This window comes from Dermacentor albipictus, chromosome 3, assembly GCF_038994185.2.
Source record: "Dermacentor albipictus isolate Rhodes 1998 colony chromosome 3, USDA_Dalb.pri_finalv2, whole genome shotgun sequence".
NCBI classification, from domain to species: domain Eukaryota; kingdom Metazoa; phylum Arthropoda; class Arachnida; order Ixodida; family Ixodidae; genus Dermacentor; species Dermacentor albipictus.
Genome location: NC_091823.1, coordinates 182,201,973 through 182,224,421, shown reverse-complemented (window position 1 = coordinate 182,224,421; position 22,449 = coordinate 182,201,973). Strand labels below are relative to the sequence as shown.

General features: G+C 46.6%; 1 protein-coding gene across 1 annotated transcript in view; it reads right to left on the bottom strand.

The window, feature by feature from the left end:
- LOC135918083 (DNA mismatch repair protein Msh6-like) overlaps positions 1 to 22,449 on the bottom strand; it is a 564,077-nt gene that overhangs the window by 357,916 nt on the left and 183,712 nt on the right. Inside the window, exon 8 of the mRNA XM_065451744.2 lies at positions 6,322 to 6,409. Within this exon, the coding sequence (XP_065307816.2) occupies positions 6,322 to 6,409 (88 nt within the window). The remainder of the gene's footprint in view (positions 1 to 6,321; positions 6,410 to 22,449) is intronic.

Here is a 22,449-nt window from a genome sequence, read left to right as displayed (position 1 = left end):
AAGGATGAATAAAGTAAAGAGAGAGGAAGAAGATTGGAGACGCTGGCTACTGCGTGTTGTTGGTAGTCAGCCATCTTATCTACTCTGACTCATCCTGTATATATATTGAAAATATAGTCTTTCTATACTCCCAACATCCCCGTAACATATATCGGTTATAACAATGAGAAGCTGCTGCACCTTCAACTTTTGTGTTTTGCATGGTAAAATAACCTGTTTACTACAATGTCCAGGTGCCGCATTATCGGTTGTAATGATGAAGTCTGGCTGCTCGGTGTCCAAGACAAAAGGTAGTGAAACGCAAAATTCTAGAAAAGAAAAAAAGAAAAGGAGAAATTCGAGCCGCTGCACAATGGCCCGCTGCTCGAACGGCTGCCAAGTGCTTATTTTCCAGCCTTCTCTGCGTGCCTCTCTCCCATCGCCCTTCCGCCCCTCCGAACACGAATAGGCTGCACCTGTATCTCTATGCCGCACCAACCTCCGAAACACGAATGGAGCGCGCCAACTGCGCTTCTTGCATCTTGCTTGCTGGCTCCTCATTCAGCGCAGTTCTGCAAAACAGCGTAATCGTCCGTGTTCGTCTTTTGTGTCGAAATCGTTCCTGGCCATGTGGTTTCTCAGCCTTTTTTGACTCACCGCCAAAACGGAAGATGACTGAACCGCCCGCTAATAATCTGAAATGCACGATGTTGCCGGTGAAAAGAAAGTGCACAGCCGTAGATTTGGAAACTAAGTACTAAGTGCTTCTAACCGATGAGGCGATCTTCGCGAATGTGCTTGCATCGGATAGCGACGGTGGCAACAGCAGCGATGGCCCAGTAGGGCAGGCTGCCTCAATGTTATCCTCACAGGAGGCCCGGCAGATTCAGTTCCTCCAGGGCTTCATTTTCGCGAGGAACCTTCCGCTGCACTACATGGAGCAACTTGACACCTTGGAGAAGGATGTCGGCAAGGCTGGTGGACATAGGGTTTTCTCGTGCAATGCAGTGTGACGAAGAAGGGTAAAAAGAAAGACACCGACCACTGACAGAATACAAGAAAAGACGTTTCGGCTCCCCGGACGGGCGCCTTGTTCACAATGAAATCAAGGATGTGCGATACAATGTTTATATGGCTTTAAAATAAGAGGTAGGCAGCGCGTGTAGACGGAGGGAGCGTTCTGTCATTCTGGTTCAGGGTGCTATCTGTCATTTGGATTAGGAGGGATTCCAAGAGGTGTCTTGAAGTCAGATTTCTTTCTTTTTCTAATATCTTGGTATTATCCCAATCAATCCTGTGGCCCAACTCACCTGCATGTTCTTCCAAGGCGTTAGATGCGACATTTTTCTTTTTCACATCGTTGACATGCTGCTTCAACCGCTGTTCAAAATTGCCTGTCACGCCGATATATACGCAGTCGCAGTTTTCACATGAAACCCCGTAGATGATGCCAGCAAACTGCCTTCGAAAGCGTGTCTTTCATGTTTACAAAGCAATGGCATAATTTTTCAGATGGCACTTGAGCTACCTAGATGTCACAGCCGTGAAGAACGAGGGCTAAGCCCTCGCTCACACCGGGCACATACTGTATGGTGGCGCGTTTTCTTGGGAGCACACAGCCAGGCCTTGGGGGATGAGACAGATGGCATTCTACCGAGTTCACAAACGACCTTGGGTAGCCACATGCCAAGAGATTTTGGTGCACTTCTTGTAGGTCAGCAGCCCGGTGTTGTGCATATACACTTGGTTCTGCTGAGAAGAGAGGCTTTTCGCTTATTATGCCATGCTTTGCAAATGGTGTTTGTCGACTCCTCAATGACATCGATAAGCAGCGTTTGTGCCATCGGAGAAGACTTCTAAGCTGTTGCTGCTTACTCATGGGGTGACTTGGATTTGTGTCGAAGTCTGATTCGGGAACTATAGTCATCGAGGCAGGTGCTGCAGAATCCAAGAGGACAAACGCATTGCTGATTTCCAGATTTTCCTTGATGTAAGCGATCGTCGTGCCCTTGTTGATGTGCTTGAACTCCTGGCTGAAGTTCATCAGCAACAATTTGGTTTTTCCTCCGTGCAGTCGAGCGATCCCTCTTACGACGCAAATTTCACGGTTGAGCAATAGACTTTGGTCGCCCTCAATGACGCCTTCTACATCTGCAGGTGTTTCGGTGCTGACGCAAATGACAATGCTAAAGCGGCGCGGGTTACTGAGTTGATTTTCGACCAGACTCAAGGCATGGCGACTATGAGACCTTTTCAGCGGTAGCACTTTAACTTGGGATAGCATTATCAACTTCAGGTCAATGACTGTTCTGTGTTGGTTCAGGAAGTCCATGCCGAGAATTACGTCTCGTGAACACTGTCAAAGGATAATGAAGGTGACAAAGTAGGTGCGGTCACTAATGGTAATTTTGGCCGTGCAGATTCCAGTCGGTGTTATCAGGTGTCCTCCAGCTGTCCGGATTTGAGGGCCTTCCCATGCAATGTCAGCTTTCTTCAACTGGGCAGCAAGAGGTCCACTCATCAAGGAGTAGTCAGCTCATGTGTCCACTAAGGTGGTGATCGCGTGGCCGTTGAGAAGCACGTCGAGGTTGGTGATTCTTTGTCGTGTGTTACAGTTAGGTCTTGGAGTCGGATCACGGCTGCGTCACGTTGACCTGTGGCTGGGACGTGGCGTCGCCAGGTCATCTTTCATCAGCGCATTCTTTGCTTCCACACTTCGTCAGGATGGCGGCGCCTTGTAATATGTCGTCAAAACAGGATTTTCGGTGTCTTCGGCAGCAACGAAGGATCTTCGTCAGTTCAACGAATAGAAACCGCACCTCCATTGGTTGCTGCTTTTAGTTTTCTGGATATGGCCTCACAGACAAGCCCTAGGCTAGACCAATGTATGGTCGTCGTTGCGGCGACAGGTAGTGGCTTGATGAAGGCAAACGGGACGGTTGTCAAGAACTTCACTGAGCGGCAGCGAGGTAGTTGGCAATGTCACAAGGGCACTCCTCGAGCTGTGGACGCGGGGCATTGACGGCCAATCCTCAAAGACCCAAGTCACGGTATGGGCATTGCCGGTACACATGGCCAGCTTCTCCACAGTGGTAGCAGAGCAGGCGGTGGTCGGGGGCACGTCATATGTCTGTCTTCCTCGCTGCGCTTCGCTGGCCAACAAGTGGGCGGGGTGGCAGGAGCAATGATGGCGGTGTCTGGAGAAGGAATCGCAGCGTCACGGGGCCCTGGTTTGGACGCATAGGGGAAGTCTGGCGGCAGGCAACGACGGCATAGGTCATTGCTTCTGGCTGATGCTGCTGTGATTCGGGGACTCCAACCAACTGCTGAATCTCTTCTCAAACGACGTTGCCAATGGATGCTACTTGAGGCTGCAATCTTGGGAACATCCTCTGAAGCCCCTTTTGCACGACTGCTCTGATGGTCTCACGCAGATCGTCGGTGCCGACTGGTTGAACTTCGGCGCAGTTTGTTGGGAGCGTGCGTCGGTTGAACTGCCTGTTCCTAATTTCGGGCGCTTTCTCGATGGCTGTAGCCTCAGAAGCAAATTCAGCAACTGTCTTGGGCGGGTTGAGCATCAATCCGGCAAAGAGCTCTTGCTCAACACCCCTTATCAAGAAGCGAACTTTTTCTCTTCTGACATATCGGGATCGGCATGTCTAAACAGGTGAGTCATCTCCTCCATGAAGATTGCAATGCTCTCGTTCGGGAAGGTGCACTAAGGCTTCTAGCAGAGCTTCGGCCTTTTCTTTGCGCACGACACTGGTAAAGGTCTGCAAGAAGTCATTGTAGAACAGGTCCCATGATGTCAGGGTAGATTCTCAGTTTTCAAACTACATTCTGGCGGCGTCTTCTAAGGCAAAGTATACATGCCACAGCTTATCGTAAAACTTGAACGAAAAAACCAGTCAAAAACACAAAGGACAAGAGGAGAGGTTCACACCACAACGACTGGACTATCAACTGAGGTTTATTAGAATCGGTGTAGTCCCAGCAAGGCCAGCAGAGCATGCGCAACTGCATCATCGGCAACTGCATCATCGCCAAATTGCATCATCGCCATCGCCATCGGTATGTGGACGATTTTTTAGTACTTTTAGAGCTTTTACCAAATGACACTCTACCAGCAGCAGTAGACGATGTATTGACTGCTTTTAAAGCTTCTTCACGCACTCTTAATTTCACTCATGAACTTCCTAGCAATCATTCCATCAGGTTCCTAGAACTGCAACTAACATTCTTTGATGACGGGCATTTGTGCTGGATGTTCTCGACTAGAGGCAAGAAAGCTCTTTTACCATTTGGATCTGGACATTCAAAGATTGTAAAAAGAGGGATTGCAATCAATTGTTTCTGCAATGCACTTGAAAGAAGCTGTTACCACGATATTAGAAGTAGCTTTGACGCACAATCTCAACGGTTAGAAGCCGCAGGGTTCCCTCCGCCTCTATTGAAAGCGGTGGCTGAATCGCTGCTTCAGAGGCGAAAGAAGGAACGTACGAAGTTGGTAGATGGTGGGGCAACTGAACATAGGAAACTTGAAGTTATGCCGTATGTGCATAAAGTAAGCCACAATATCAAGAAGGTTGCCGCCAACCAGGGAGTAAGTGTTGTGTTTTCTGCCCCTTGTAAGCTTTCGGGTCTGTGCTCGCGCATTTCTCGAGGCAGGGGAAGGAGCCACGTTTGCACAGCCCAGCATGAAAACTGTTTTACGACATGTGCTGCAGGGGTTGTCTATAAGTTCCCTCTCACCTGCGAAAGATTTTACATAGGCCAAACCGGTCGATGTATTAATGACTGCCTGCGTGAGCACCACTCCTCCCTGGGGTCAGATAACAGCGCAAACTTGCCTCGACATTGCAATGAGTGTGGTTGTTATCCTTTGTTTAGCAATGTGACGATTCTTGGTAGGGGCAAGGGCAAAGAAGAGCGAGAAATCTTGGAAGCATACTACATCAGTTTATTAGGTGATGACTGCGTTAGTACAACCTCGGTGTGCTTACTTGAAAAAGAATTTGAATTTCTAAGTCGGTCATGATAGAAGCGTTTCTTGTCTTTTTATGCTATGTGATTCAGTTGATAGTCCAGTCGTTGCGGTGTGAACTTCTCCTTTTGTCCTTTGTGTTTTTTACTGGTTTTTTCGTTCAAGTATGTACCAACTGGCCCAGATTTCAACCCTTCTGCTTATTGTAAAAGTCCCAGCTGTTGAATGTGGCGATTCTTTCACAAGTCTCCAGGCAGGTTTCTGGATCTTCAGTCAAGATGGAAGGTTGGTGGGTCCTGAGGTTGTTGCAGCAGAATGGGTGACGCTGGGGCAGCCATTGTGGTTGTTGATTTGGGCTTGATCCCTCTGGTCTTTTCAGGAAGACGTCCGTATTCTGGTAGCAGTCCTTGCTGTTTACGGCTAGCTCGCTGGTCCTTGGTGACATTGGTGTTGTCCTCGCATTTTGGGCTTGGATCGCGGCTTTGCGGGGGCACTTGGTACAGGAACACACTAGCACCTACACCAGATGTCACGTAGTAGCGACGGTGATAGAGGCAGCAAAACTGTGATGGATGAAACTAGCGTTTTATTGGGCAAACCTGCGTCCTCAAAAGCAGGCTACACTCAAAGAATCATAGCGGTAAACACAGTCGGCGGTCAGCGAAAATTTGATCAACGGATCAAGCAAGTCTGCTTCCATACATCAGCCATCAAAGGTTTCAGAGTAATTGCTGGTGCCCGCCCGCATGTCCGGAAAGTTCTACACCACTCGCATCACGCATTAAAAAATATTAATTATGGGGTTTTACGTGCCGAAACCACTTTCTGATTATGAGGCACGTCATAGTGGAGGACTCCGAAAATTTCAACCACCCGGGGTTCTTTAACATGCACCTAAATCTAAGTACACGGATGTTTTCGCATTTCACCCCCATCGAAATACGACCGCCGTGGCCGGGATTAGATCCCACGACCTCGTGCTCAGCAGCCGAACACCATAACCACTGAGCAACCACGGCCGGTTCACATCACACATACATGAAATCAGATTACACAAGGTTCGGTGACGACAGCAAATGGAACCATCGATAACATTAAAGAAACTTCTGGTGCATGCAGGCGCGTCCTGCACTGTGCGATAACACTTGTTAGGCAGCGAAACGTGGTCGCCCGATAAAGATAAACAAGTACATATCAGTATACTTTCGCAGGCCAAAATATATTTTACCTAAAATTTTATCTATATAGGATAAAAATTGAACAGAAGTTTTAGAATATGTGACCGCCTTTAAGGTCAGCCCGCTCTCAGCAATGACACCCACTGAAGCGCCACAGCTCTTGAACAAAATGCTCCCTACCGGTGTCAGTTTGTCCTTGACAGCTTCTGGGACATGCAGCGTGTGCGGATTGAACTCCGGGTGGGTAGCCAAGCGGCCAGCAGCATCCCTGCGAGTCAAGGGCAGTCCGAGCATGCATCAAATAAAGCCTGATATGCAACTGTGGTCCAAGGCTAAATCCTCCCATTAAAAAAAAAAAAAAATTTCCAGCTACATTTCCAACAACAATTACATTAAAATTAGTTGTAGATTTCAATAGTAGATTTCAAACAAAATGACGAACAAAATAAAATATAGTATTGAATATTGAATTGGATTATCAAATATCAGAAAATTTACCCCAAAATTTAATCCTTACAGATTTTGTGCAATTGAATTGTATCGATTTGAATGGAAGTTTTAGGTGACAAAATCGCGATTTGATTAGGAGGCATGCCGTAACTGGGGACTCCGGGTTAATTGTGACCACCAGGGGATCTTTAACGTGGCCCCCAATGCATGGGACACAGGCATTTGTGAATTTCGCCCCTATCGAAATGCGACCGCCGAGGCCTGGATTTGAACAAATCAAACCAAAATTTTATTTCATCTCTGAACAAAGAGAGAAAGGGGGTGGCGGGAAAAAGCTGCATCACTGCAGCTTGACTAAGCCTGGCCCCCTATGGTACAATTCGACAGTGTGCAGCACTAATATAGGTACATAACATAAGTCTAGGCACTTTACAGGAAATGTGAAGAAAAAAAGAAATGATAACATGGACATACAGGCAGTAAACTGATTCTTCTTTTTTTTTCTGCAGAACAAAAAAAGATGAAGAGAGGTACATGTATACGAAATAGTTTCAGAAAATAGGCTGTGACAATGCAGATAAAAAGAAAATGAAAACAAAATTGAATACTCAGATGCATAAAACTCGATATACATAGACGACATACGCATACGTGCATACATACATATATACATACACTAATAATAATACCAATATACATACTAATATGTATATAATAATAAAATACAAGTAAAGGAATCAAACAGCGGGATTTTTCAAAAGGAAATAAGCGAAAAAAGAAGGAGGACACATAGTATTTGGGTTTATTCCACTTGTAGTTATGGTGTTCAGTAGATCAGCAATGTGGTAGGATACAGGTTGCTGTGTGTAATTAGTACGACAAAAGCTTGTTAACCAAATGTTGGCATGTCTCGTGTTATAGGGAATTTCAAGACAATTCAGGTTAAACAAATTTACATAATCAACATTTCCCCTTCTCAACGTTGTTCTGTACATGCATGCTAGACAAAATTAATAAATGAATTCAACCGGCATTATTTTGTATTCGTAGAAATATTTAGACACGTGTTCTTTGGAGGAAAGATTAGCTACAGCATGAATTGCTCGTTTTTGACATCATTTTAGTTTAGCAATGTTTTGTTTTGATGTTGTTGCCCAGACTAGGTGACAATAATTTAGTGTAGAAAGAAAAAGTGAGTTATATACAGTTCATTTCATAGTGGTAGGCAAGACATGTTGGTGTCCATGTAACAGTCCCGTTATTCTGTTAAGCTTTCCGCAAAGAGATTCCACATGTTTCCTCCAAAGCAGATTTTCTGAAAATATAACTCCTATAGTGTTTTAACGTCATTTGAAATTTTAATTTCTTCACTTTTTAAATACAACCTGTCTTCAAGATTAAGGGCCTTATGCTTTGGTCGAAACCTGATCACTTGCATTGTTTTAACAGTAATTCTTGAATAGTTTCTATCACACCAGTTTGCGATATCCTGGAGGACAATGTTTGCATAATTGACGAGTGTCCGGATTTGTGCCCCTGAAAAAAAATGGTGGTATCGTCTGCATAGCCTATCCATTTGATTTTTTCAGCGGTCAAAAAAAGATCATTCATTTAAACAATGAAAAGAAGTGGTCCGAGAATGTTCCCTTGTGGCACACCATGTGGGATAGGTTTTACTTTTGAGTTTGAATGATTGTGGCAAACATGCTGAGACCGATGTTGCAGATACAAAGACAAAAACTCATTTGCGTGTCCACGTACTCCGTGTTGTTCAAGCTTAGCGAAAAGTGTAATATGATGAACAGTATCGAATGCTTTTGTGAAATGTAAATATACACCAAAGACCAGTTCTTTTGCATCAAACGCCGTAGCTATAAATTCTTTTTGTGGTAGTAAAGCAAATTCCGTTGATTTGCCTTTGAGAAAACCATACTGTGCTTTCGAGATGAGCGTGTGTTTGTTAAGAAACCATACGATTGATTGTGTAGGATTTTTTCTAAGCCCTTTGAAAAGAAGGGTAAAATGGAAATTGGCCTAAAATTATTTGGGTCATTTTTATTCTCACCTTTGTGGATTGCTACCACTTTTGTAATCTGCACTTCCTTCAGAAAGCAGCGCTTTTCTAAGCATAAGTTGTAGATTTCAACTAAAATGGGCGCAATTATGTCTATAACGAGTTTGACTGGCCTAGCTTGCACATCATTTACATCACGTGACTTGGAATTTTTTAGGCTATAAAACACATTTTTAACTTCCTTCTCACTTGGAAAAAACACCATACTACCAGAAAATTGTGCTGTTTTATGAATCGAGGGTATGCTTGTTTTGTTGCAACTTGTAGGCTCTCCAACAGCTATGAAAAGATCATTCAAGACATTTGAAATATCTGGTGCGCGGAAAATGCGGTTGTTCACCAGCATGCTGTTAACATTAGAAACAGTGGTCTGTTTTATAAGACTATTTAGTCGCTTCCAGAACAGAGCAGAGTTGCTCACCACATCGTTAAAATAGGCTCAGTAATACTCTTCTTTTGCGGTGTTTAAACATTGAGCTTATTTCTAAACACCTTGAAAGCCTTAAGTTTGTCAATGTCTTTAGTTTTCACAAATTCCCAGTACATGCAGCTTTTCAAATTTATCTGCTTGTAAAGGGAAGTGTTTATCCAAGGTTTTCAAGAAATTTTACATTTTCTGATTACGATATCTGGAAGATGCTTTTTATACATACCTTTAAAATCCCCAATGAACGCTTCGTACATGCTATCTGTGTCGGTACACAATAGAATGTGACTCCAATCATGAATCTGAACTTCCATTCGAAAGGCATGAAGGGAACGATCTGTAATATCCTGCGTATGCACAGGACTGCTACGTTCACACTTTCCTTCATTTCCATCAGGAATAAAAGCAAAGACACGAAAATGGTTGCTAATATTGCACATAAGTGTTCCAATTGACAATTTCAGTCTGCATTTGTGAAAAACAGATCAAATAGACTCAATGTTCTATCAGTGATGTGGGTTGGTTCATTTATAGCATTTTTAAATGCACTAGATGTGAGAATTAACTGAAAATCACTACTAATGCTGGAAACAGATAGCAAATCTACGTTCAGGACAATGCTGAGAAATAGTACATATTTGTTTTGGGATACAAATTGTAACATTTCCTAAAAAAAAAAGAAAAACCTGACAACAAGCATTAGGAGGCCGATAGACCACTGATATAATCCTAGAGCCATTCTGCACAGTTAATATTTCAAAATGATCATTTCAGACAGAGAATTCCACCAGAATTTGCACGTCGTGAGAGCGACTAACCAACAGCAACACGCAGCCACCCTGTCGTTGCGGACGGTTAAGCACGAAGGTTTCACAACCAGTATGCGTAAACGGATTTTGTCGTGAGTACCAAGTTTCCGAGACCATTATGGCATCAAAGTGAACACAAGTAGAATCAATGAGCAAATCTATATCATCGGGCTTATTTTCCAATGATCGCGCATTAAGATGAAGGAAGGCTCAGGAGTTGTTTTGCAGTGTTTTTAGGTTTTTCGGCGCAACAGCCATCTTGGCGCAACAAGAAAAGACATAAGCTTAAGATTGAAAGAGATTGCTCTGAAAGGCTTATCACGGCTCTTCAGCATTTTTTGTCATGAGCTATACGTCATCGAGGCTGATGAGCCGAAGCACAGGGGAGCCATCTTCTAGACGTGCGAAGACTTTCTCGTCATTGGTCCATACATGCTTCCACTTCACCTGCCTATTTTTTGCTGTTGCAGCACCAAGTGTCTGTTTGCTTTTTCAGGTGAGATGCTCGTTAATGTACACAGCACTTGCTTTCCCTTGCCTCAGCGCAGCAGTCGTGATGCGCATCAGGTGAGTGAAGTAGTGATACCAAATCTTTACCGACCTCTGTATTCCCTGTTTGCACTGTATTCGCCAAGTTATAAAAAGACAGGCACTTCACAACAATAAAAAATTGAGACGGCATTGGGTAATCGTTGGATCTGCACGACTACCTCACAAGAAGTTCTCCAACTTACATTGGCTAAGTCTAAATGCCAATATGTACTTGAAACCCGCTCCTTCCAAGTATTCTAACAGAGCCAAAGTGCTGCACACTCTAACACGGAGCCCATCTGCCGTCGACTGGCACAAAAAGCTGCAAAGTCCTTTTGCATGCGACTCCTAACGAAACAGAAACTCATGCAATTCCTTCAGAGTCCTTCAGAGCAAGCAAGCACGCTGCGACCGGCCTCAACACATGGGGAACGTGTCCGTAAAGCCCGTGCGACTGCAGCGCCGCTGCATACATCCGGGACCTGTCTACGCTCCCGGCTTCAAAGCAGTGTGTTGTGTCGGCAGCGGCAGGCAAGTGGGAGCCTGGCGTCTGGCAAACACGCGGCAAGCGCCGACGCAGAGAGGGAGACACGGAGCCAACTGCTCCTGACGAAAACCGGAACAAAGACTGAGCCGGCTCGCGGCCGTTTGTTACCAAAAAAGACTTCACACGCCAGATGACACCTCCTGATTGGTCCAAGCTCGTCACATGACAGAAGGGAGGTGCGCCATCTAGCTAGACTACTACGAAACATAAATGTATGATAACACGGAGATCTGGCAGAAGGAGAAACTATACCACATCATCCCCCCCTGGAAACAAAGTAAGCATACAGTGAAACGCACACACAAGACGCACACTTAAGTCCAAAGGTAATTTCAGTTCGTTCCCCCCCCCCCACGTTCACACAGGCGCACCAGTCGCACACAAAGCAGGTACTTAAGTCCACAACAAATTCAGTCCGTCCCCGCCCAAGTTCACATACACGCGCGCCACTCTTGTGCACCAAAACACAGGCAGTCAATCAAACAAAGTCCGACAAGGAACACGGCACAAAACTCACTGCACCGCATTAAGGAACACATTTTATGCCTGTGTGAACGAAACATGTGAAGTGTCTCCTAAATGTCACAGCGAGGCCCCTAGCCGTGGCATTTTGAAGACGGCAAAACGCTCTACATTCAAGAAACATAATCATAGAGCCACAGAGGCCGTTTTTTGTCACTATGAGGACGCGTGCATACCTCAGAAGAACTTTGGGGGTTGCGACGCGTATCGGTCGACTGTAAAGGCCCAGTTGTCCCACTACTATTTCCCTCCCCCTGGTTGGAAAATTGAATGTGGTTGTCGCTCAAAGCTGGAGAGGGTTGCCCAGGAAGCTCCTCTCGACGTCCGAACAAGTCCTGGGATGCTACCGATTCTCCGACGGAATCCGAAGCGATTGCTGACTGTGTAGACTCAGAAGTGATACAGTCAGATGCACTACATAACTGATGCCTATGAAAGGACAATGTCACGACAGACGAGTCATCGGAATGACTATCCAGGTTTGAATATGAGTACAAGAAATCTTTATCAGCTGTGGACAATGTACTATGTTTTGAATTATCTACTATTGTGGTTAACTTAGATGCATTCCACGTCTTCCCATCACTGAGTACAAAAGAGGATAATACCTGGGCCTTAACTGTACGAGGTGTACTGTACTTAAAAAATCCTTTCTTGGCAAGTTTTACTTTGACGGTGTCTCCCACCTTGATACGATTTGCCTGAGCGCCTCTACGTTTGTCTACATACTGTTTAGTTTGCCGCTGTTTCTGCGAGACCCTTTCTTGAACTTGAGGCACAAGACTGTCCTGTTCCCGTAGGTCTACACAGAGCCGGATGGCTTCATCCTTTTTGCACACTACAACGAGTGCAGACACCCATTCTGAAGCCTCGACGCGCTCGATGACGTCGCAGTCTTCGAGACGTCGCAGTTCATTTGTGACCTGGTCACGGAGAGCCAGGGGTAGTCTGCGCAACTTTGAAGATACTGGTTTCATACCTTGCCGCCGATGTATTCGGTGCATGAAGTTTTTGACGAGACCCAACTCGCCACTGAAGAGGTGATCAAAACCCGGAGGCACACCTGTGGGGCTCTGTACTGGAGGAAGCGAAGCGAGGCAGCATGTCAGCAACGTACCGTCAATTTGTATCCCCAAGCACTGGATGGCGTCAAGACCCAACAGTGATGTTCCTGTAGACGTTACGTGGAACGTGACTGAGCACGACCTTTGGAGAAACTGGACAGTGGCTTGGAAAAGGCCTTGAATGTCGATGTGTTGCTTGGAGAAATTCCTCAAGTCCACTGCTGTTTTTGACAGTTTGTGCTGTTGACCAAAGTGCTTTCTAAAATCTTCGGCCATCATCAATGAGACAGACGCTCCTGTGTCCAAGAGCAGCCGCATGGCAACGCCGCCAACTACGACCGGGACTTGTAAATCCTTTTTAGTTTCCAAAGCGCTTACCGTCAAGACAGACGCGGACGGCTGCCCTGCGGAAGTTGAACACAGCGTCTCTGCGGAAGAGACGTGTTGCACCGCCATTGGGTCTTTCGACATACCGAAGCGAAATAGCCCAACGTGTGGCAGGCGTTGCATCGCTGATTTCTTGCTGGACAATTCCTGTAAGACGCGATATGGTTCCTGCTGTCACACCGATCGCATGCACCACGGTTCCTGGAGGAGCCATGTGCGAAATGTCGAACCATCTTGGCGGTTTCTCGGAAGAAGTCGGCCCTCTTGGCGGCTACTCGGAAGAAGTCGGCCATCTTCGTGGCCTGCCGGACTGTTTTAGGCTTGTAGCGCAGCTCGGAAGAGCAAAAAAGGAAGGAGGTAGGGGTAAACAAAGGGAACGGAAAACAGAGTGAGCGCTAACTCCCAACTGACAGTTTATTTCGTGACACAAGACTACTTATACACTCGGCAAACCATATGACATCAGGTGATAAAGAAATGAAGCAACAAAACCGATAGTAACCAAGTGGTAACATATTCAGACAGCCTGTGGCTGCAGTCGGAGATACGCCAATTCATTGTTTGATAATGATAATGAAGGTGAGCTTACACATGCATGGCCCAGACCAATGATAGCCTTTGCTTCGATGATTTCTCTTGTGAGCTGATTACGACTGCGACCAAGAAATGACGCATTCCTCTAAGACAGGTTCGCAACCACACATTTTGCAGTGCTGCGCAAGAAACCCCCCAGCTGTAATACAATTCTATTACAATTTAATTGTAATAGAATTGATTTACAGCTGGGAGGTTTCTTGCGCTGACGAGCGCGGACGCTTGTCGCATGTTACACCGTCTGAACACACTGCCCCTATTCTAGTACACTACCGGTGCATGGTTTGACTTGCTGAACGCCATTTTTGTTTTGAACGGAGCCTCCTTGCTGCCCCACAAAGTGGCGCTACTCAAAATCGCCACTCATCATCATCGTTTCTCCCTGGTTCGTGGCTACAGCAGTTCCGGTCTCAGCTTAGTAAGCCATGTCAAGACAATCCAGCAGTTGATTTGTTTCTTTCTTCGTGCACAACGCTGCGAGTAGGCCATATTTTTCATTTGTGCGACTGGTGTCGGTGTGACGGCATGGTGGTGTTTGATTTGTGTGCTGTGTCGAGGTTGCGGTGATCCAACGCAGCATACGTAAACATCGCGTCAAGTGCCTAATGGCGCTGACAGTGCCCGCGCAGACTGCGCAGGGGAATGCCGGCAAGAGGGTGCCGGGAGGCCTATTGTCGCCTTCCGATGTGCTCCCTACTGACGCTGAAAGTGTTCTGCCGACACCTGCGCAGCGGTTGCATTGAAATTCCGGACACTGTCTCATTTGACAGTTTCACAGGTGCTGACACTGCTGTACTGACGTGCAGAACTCGACAACGGCAAGATCACTCGTCAGGTTTCTGCTGCACCACCGAACGATACCCCGAGTAAAAGATGACGCACCATGTGCTACGCTGCCGTCGCATGCGGAGCATGTACAAACAGTGACTGTGCTTTCAGCCACCTATATTGACCTTTGACTCTCTCCGAGATTTAGGCTTATCCGATTGCACGTAAACGGAACAGGGTACAATGGCGAATTCATGATTTCTTCAAGCCAACTGCTGAGCCAAAATATGTGTGTGGAAATAAAGGATTTCTTTTTTTTTTTTTTCTTAATCTGCTCGCTTTTTCGGACACCTGTTTATTTGGACATTTCCGCAGTCCCCGTGAAATCCGAATAAACGATCGGTGACTGTACAGTGTAATTCGATGTAGAATTTTTAAATTGGACATTAGAACACATACAATTTGTAACAGTACATTTTTCATTCATGCACTCATACCTGTGTCACACGGCCGCTTTCATTCATGATAGAGCCCGATCCAGATCAAAATTCCCGACTGAGTGGTTCCTTCCCGTAGCTTGAGCAAACGAGCCAATCACTACCAAAAAATGTGATTGCGATCAGGCTACGTCATGTTTGAAAGTACGCTGTGTGACACTCGTACTACTGTCGGCTTACTGTAACACGAAATAGTCTCAAATGTTTTGCTTCAGCATATTAGTTGCCTGAGCGAGCACATGTTGTTTCCCATTGTAGCTTGGCAGGCTGCAGCCATCCATGTTAGGGCAGCAGCACTGAAACAGGGCGGTCATATGGATTATCTTAAAGCAAGTGGGCACAGGAGTTGTTATCCCCACTGTTGCATGTCCCGATTCATGATGTCGGCGATGAAGTCCTCGATCTCAAGCTCTCCCGTGATTGTAGAACCATCTATGTGTGCACAAACTTAGGCACCGTTGGCCCATCAACAGCTTCTGAAAATACTGAAAACTCACTCGAACCTTTGTCAAAACTGGTGACGACTTGGCTGCATTCGTTAAAAGACTTTTCACTGTTGTCACTGGGAACGTGGAAACTGGCACGCTTTGGATTGTATTCTTGTCCTGCTTGACTCAATGATATTGTCACGTGGTGGTGACGTTGAAGAACACAGTAGCAATACTGTGAATGACAAAACTAAATTTTATTGGGCGAACCTATGCCCACAAAACAGGCTACACTTTTAGCACAACGATAGAGGCAAACACAGTCGGCGATCGGCGAAAATCTGATCAGCGGGTCCAGCGCGTCGGCTTTTACACAGCAGTCATCGAATGTTCCAGACTAATCAGTAAGACCCACGTACCTTCCACAAAGTTCTACACCATTCGCGTCACGCGATGAAATCAGATAACACAAGGTTCGGCCGCAACAGACAGCGGACAGAAGCATCACTAACTTTCCAGAAACTTCGGATACATGCAGGTGCGTCCCGCACTTTGCGATAAGGTTTGTTAGGCGGCGATACGTGGTTGCCCGATAAATATAAGTACACGTGTCAATACCCCCCTCTTAAAAAGCATCGACCCGATGCTGCAAACAAACGAAGGTAATAAACAAAAGCACTCGTAGCAAAGAAAAGAACAAAACTGGCGAAGTTCGTCAGCGTCCGTAAAAGGGCTTAAGGCGCACCACGTGGACCACTTCAGATCGTGCGCGGTGAAGCTGTGAATGCGAAATGCCGTCTGGCACGACCTCGTAGTCCAGTTGCGCCAATACGTCGGATGACCTTGTAGGGTCCGAAATAGCGTCGCAATAGTTTCTCACTCAGTCCTTGTCGGCGTATTGGGGTCCATACCCACACACGGTCGCCGGGCTGGTACTCGACGAAGCGTCGTCGGAGGTTGTAGTTTTGGCTGTCGGTCCTCTGCTGGTTCTTGATCCGCAGGCGGGCAAGCTATCGGGCTTCTTCGGCGCGCTGGAGATAGGTAGCGACGGCAAGATTTTCCTCGCCAGTAACGTGCGGCAGCATGGCGTCGAGCGTCGTCGTCGGGTTCCTGCCGTAAACCAGCTTAAATGGCGTGATCTGTGTTGTTTCTTGCACCGCCGTGTTGTAAGCGAATGTTACGTACGGCAGGACCACATCCCACGTCTTGTGCTCGACGTCGACGTACATTGCTAGCATGTCGGCGAGGGTCTTGTTCAGGCGCTCCGTGAGACTATTCGTCTGCGGATGGTAGGCAGTTGTCCTCCTGTGACTTGTCTGGCTGTGTTGCAGAATGGCTTGCGTGAGCTCTGCTGTAAAAGCCGTCCTCTGTCGGTGATGAGGACTTCTTGAGCACCATGTTGCAGCAGGATGTTCTCGACGAAAAATTTTGCCACTTTGGCTGCACTGCCTTTCGGTAGAGCTTTAGTTTCAGCGAAGCGGGTGAGATAGTCCGTCGCCACGACGATCCACTTATTTCCGGAAGTTGATGTCAGAAACGGTCCCAACAAGTCTATCCCGATCTGCTGAAAAGGTGGGTAAGGAGGCTTGATCGGCTGTAGTAATCCCGCTGGCCTTGTCGGTGGTGTTTTGCGTCGCTGACAATCTCAACATGTCTTGACATAACGGGCGACATCGGCGGTTAGGTGCAGCCAGTAATACCTTTCTTGTATCCTCAGTAACGTCCGGGAGAAAGCGAGGTACCCAGCGTTCGGATCATCATGATGTAGGGTGTGCAGTACTTCTGGACGCAGTGCCGTTGGAACAAGAAGGTAGCTGGCGCGGACTGGCGAAAAGTTCTTCACGAGTAGGTTGTTTTGAAGCGTGAACGAAGATAATCCACGCTTAAATGCCCTTGGGACAACGTCGGTGTGCCCTTCCAAATACTCGACTAGGGCTTTTAGCTCCGGGTCTCCTCGATGCTGTTCGGCGAAGTCTTCCGCGCTTATTAGGCCAAGGAAGGCGTCGTCATCCTCGTCATCTTGCGGCGGCGGGTCAATGGGGGCGCGTGATAGGCAATCGGCATCGGAGTGGTTTCGTCCAGACTTGTATGTTACAGTGATGCCGTGTTCTTGTAGTCTGAGGCTCCACCATGCCAGCCGTCCTGAAGGGTCCTTTAAGTTAGCTAGCCAACATAACACGTGATGGTCGCTGACCACGTTGAATGGCCTGCCATATAGGTAAGGGCAAAATTTCGCTGCAGCCCAAACGATGGTGAGGCATTCCTTTTCGGTTGTAGAATAATTGCCTTCCGCTTTTGACAACGACCGGCTAGCGTAAGCTATCATGTGTTCATGTCCATCTTTTCTCTAGACTAGGACGGCACCGAGGCCTAGGCTACTGGCGTCAGTGTGGATTTCGGTATCGGCGTGCTCGTCGAAGTGCACAAGTACGGGCGGCGACTGCATGCGTCATTTCAGTTCTTGAAATGCGTCGGCCCGTGGCGTTTCCCACTTGAACTCGACATCAAATTTAGTTAGCTGTGTCAGCGGCTCAGCGATGCATGAAAAGTCCTTGACAAATCGCCTGTAGTAGGCACACATGCCAAGAAATCTACGCACTGCCTTCTTGTCGATGGGCTGCGCGAACTTTGTGATGGCAGCTGTCTTCTGCGGTCAAGGCGGACTCCAGACTTGCTGATGACGTGGCCTAGGAACAGAAGCTCATCGTAAGTGAAGCGGCACTTTTCTGGCTTCAGAGTGAGCCCTGATGACTTGATGGCCTCTAATACTGTCGCAAGCCGCTTAAGGTGATCGTCGAAATTTCCGGCGAAGACGACGACGTCATCCAAGTAAACAAGACAGGTCTGCCACTTCAATCATGCTAAAACCGCATCCATCACGCGCTGGGAAGTTGCAGGCGCCGAGCACAGTCCAAATGGCATAACCTTGAACTCGTAGAGGCCGTCTGGGGTGATGAAGGCGGTCTTTTCGCGATCTCTTTCGTCGACTTGTTCTCTTATAGCTTCGTGTTCTCGCGGCGAAACTCGGTAAGGGCTCTGGCGGAGTGGTCGAGCGTACTCCTCGGTGATTCTGCGATGCTTGGCGACTGGTGTTTGTCGAATCCTCGATGACGTCGAAAAGCAGCCTTTGTATCGTCGGAGCAGACTTCTGAGCTGCTGTTGCTTAATCACGGGGAGACTTAGATTAATGTCGTAGTCTGGTTCGGGAACCATGGTCGTCGTGATATATGCGGCCGAATCCGAGAGGATGAACGCATTACTGCTTTCCAAAATTTCCTTGATATACGCGATCGTCGTGCCCTTGTTGATGTGCTTGAACTCCTGGCTGAAGTTTGTCAGCAACATTTCAGTTTTCCCTCCATACAGTCAAGCGATCCCTCTTGCAACGCAAATTTCACGGTCTAGCAGTAGACGTTGGTCGCCTTCGATGACACCTTCTACGTCAGCGGGTATTTCGGTGCCGACCGAAATAACAATGCTCATGCGAGGCGGGATGCTCACTTGATCTTCGAGCACACTCGAGGCGAGGTGACTACGAGGGCGCTCCAGCGGTATCGCCTTATCTTCTGACAGCATTATTGACTTCGACTTCAGGTCGATGATTCTGCCATGTTGGTTCAGGAAATCCATACCGAGAATGACGTCTTGTGAACACTGTTGGATGATAACGAAGCTCGCAGGGTGGCAATAAAAGTAAATTTTATTGGGCGAACCTGTGCCCACAAAACCGGCAACACTTATAGCACAACGATAGCGGCAAACACAGTCGGCAACCGTCGAAAATCTGATCAGCGGGTACTGCGCGTCAGCTTTTAAACAGCAGTCATCGAATGTTCCAGACTAATCGGTGGGACCCATGTACCTTCCACAAAGTTCTACACCATTGGCGTCACGCGATGAAATCAGATAACACAAGGTTTGGCGACAACAGAGCAGACAGAAGCATCGATAACTTTCCAGAAACTTCGGACACATGCAGGCGCGTCCTGCGCTTTGCGATAAGATTTGTTAGGCGGCGAAACGTGGCCGCCCGATAAATATAAATACACGTGCCAATATTAAACTTCATGGTCAATGGCAGATTCTGCCACTTCGCACTAGCCATCACGCAATAACAAAGGCAACATTCGGGGAAACAACACAGCGTAGCTACAATGCTGAGAAATACATAATACTCAATTACTGGTTCCTCCTCTACCTGGCAGTCGTCCAGCTGTGAGTACCGAAATGTGACGTCACATGCCATCTGTATTCCTACAGTCCAACCTCGATGTATCGAACACGGATATATTGAATTGTGGATATCGAACACTTTCTATATCACCTAGGAAATTACTTGCGTTTCTCATTTTTTTTTTCGAACGGGGTTGGAAGTAAAATGGACATATAGAACTCCGCCACTCCAGACCACGTGCACTCTGTTGACAGGCGGTTAGCTTTGCACAACACTCTCGAAGATAGCAGTGTCGTGATGGGCGTTTTGACTGCTGCACACTATAGCTGCATACATTGATCGCGCCGAGGGTGCCATTCGAATGTAGCGGTGTACGCACGCGGCGGCTTGGCTAGTTTGACAATGTCAACGGCGCACTTGCCCGCGTCGTTGATCCGCCTTGATGCCGCACTCTGTATCTGCCGCGCTTCGCGAGGACTGGCAGTTTGCATCAACAAAGACTTGCAACAGTGCGCGCTCACTGGGCTCACTCATACACAGATTGGCAGACGCCACTTAATACTTTGTTATTGGCATCTCCCTTGTTCCCCCTTTTCTTCCTTTGTTATTGGCAATGTTTCAAAACACTTTGGTTGACGGACACGAAGATCTCAGCAGAAGTGGCGGCCAAACGAAGACACTGCCAAAAACATATTTAGCGCCAGCAAACAAGGACGGAAAGGAGACACCACCATCCTTTCCGTCTTTGTTTGCTGGCGCTAAATATGCTTTCAGTTTACCAACACGCCCAACAAATGGCAACACTGCCAAATTTTATGCCACAAGCACTGATGTTGCCCGCTCCCGACTTTAACTGGAGCTGTAGCTGCTTTGGGCCCTCTACGCCGCTACTGCGGCGCAATAGAAGGCACTGGCCTATTGCTTGTGGATCGCACACGGCTGCCAATAAGAGGAGGCTACATTGCTACAGTAGTTTCAGCCAAATCAATAAATACTTTGTGTGAAGCTTCGAGTGAGTATTTACTGCACCCCAATTAGAGCACGATCAGGGATTGTTGTTCAGAGCACATGTTCGGTTGCGCCGTGCGCGATTGGCCTGGGCCACGCCGACTTTGCATGGCTGATGAAGTTGGCATGGCCTAGACGAATTGCGTGCGGTGCAATCGACCACCTGCTCCCAGCTGACAAAGTTGACGTTCCCTAGGCCGATTGTGTGCGGCGTAACCGAATGTGCGCTCCAAACAGTGATCACGCCCTTAGTTCATTGAGTGATAGACAGCTTATCATCATTAACCTTCCTTCCTGCTATCAGCGACCACAAAGTTCTTCACGCTAGCTTTTTCTTTTCCGCACCACCACGTGCAACATATTGCAAGACTATCAGCCTATACAATAAAGGAAACTTCAAAGCCATTAATGACGAACTGACTGCCTTTCAACCAAACTTTCAATTTAGATTTTACGAGCGAACCACTCGCACAAATTGGGCGCTGTTTAAAACTAAAATGATTTAATTAGCTGACAAACATATACCGAAAATTACCTTCCGTCCAAACCGTCGGAACCCATGGTTCACTAACCATGTAAAGCAACTAAAAAATAAGAAAAGAAGACTTTTTCGATCTGCCAAGCAAAGTACGAATGCTAACACATGGGAAAAGTATTATTCTGCCGAAAAAAATGTACTTATCTGCTGTTCGCAGTGCCAAGCATACTTTTTTTAACATCGATCTACCGGAAATACTCAGAGACAACCCCAAGAAATTCTAGGAAGTAAAAAACCCCCCCTCAAACTCGCGCCATAACTCTTGCTGACGATTCTGGAGATATCATGACTGATACCGACTGCGCCATGTCGTTCAACAATGCCTTCACCTCAGTTTTTACTGAAGATGCTAGTTCTCCCCTAGCATTAATGTCTAGTAACATAGTATCTGTAATGCCGGCCATCACATTCTCTGTAGATGGTATCTCCAAAGTAATTGATAACCTCAAGCTATCTTCATCCACCGGTGTCGATGGTATTAACTCGGAACTGTTAAAAAATACTAAGCATATCTCAGCTGCATTTTTGTGTCTCTTATTTTCTCAGTCACTTTCAGCAGGTTGCATCCCTTACGAGTGGAAAGTAGGAAAGGTCATTACTATCTATAAGGGAGGCAACAGGAACAACCCACTAAATTATCACCCCATCTCCTTAAGAAGTCTTCCATGTAAGATAATTGAGCATGTCATTTACTCACTCATCATGGACCATTTAGACGCGAACAATTTTTTTCATCCTGCACAGCATGGATTTTGTAAGGGCTTTTCTTGCGAGACCTAACTAGCTCTTTTCCTACACGACCTTCATGCGAATCTTGACTGTAATAAACAAACTGATGCTACCTTCCTCGACAATGAAAAAGCTTTTGACAAAGTCCCTCACCGTCACTTATTACATAAACTTTCTTTCTTGAATTTAGACATGGATGTATTATTAATGGCTAGAAACGTTCCTCACTAATCGCGAGCAATTCGTTACTATCAACGACCAGTCCTCCGTCAACCTTCCAGTATCATCAGGTGTCCCTCAGGGGTCTGTTCTTGGACCACTTCTATTTTTAATATACATCAATGACTTACCTCTTGATGTAACTTGCAAAATTCGGATGTCTGCTGATGACTGCGTGCTTTATCATACCATTAACAACGACAGTGATGGAGACAATTTGCAACGAAATCTCAACCATGTACAGTCTTGGTGTGCCCATTGGATAATGATTCTTAATCCCAAGAAATGTAAACATATATCACTTACCCGTAGTCGTACACCCTTCTTGCCTTCTTACACAATAGCCAACAATCGGATTGAAACAGTAAAATCATTCAAGTGCCTAGGCGTATTGATTTCCTGTGATCTTAACTGGGGCACGCATATCAACAGCATAGTATCATCGACGAACAAAACACTCGGCTTTATGAGGCATCACTTTTGCGTCATGCGCCTCAGGATGTCACACTTGTGGCATACAAATCACTTATCAGGCCTAAAGT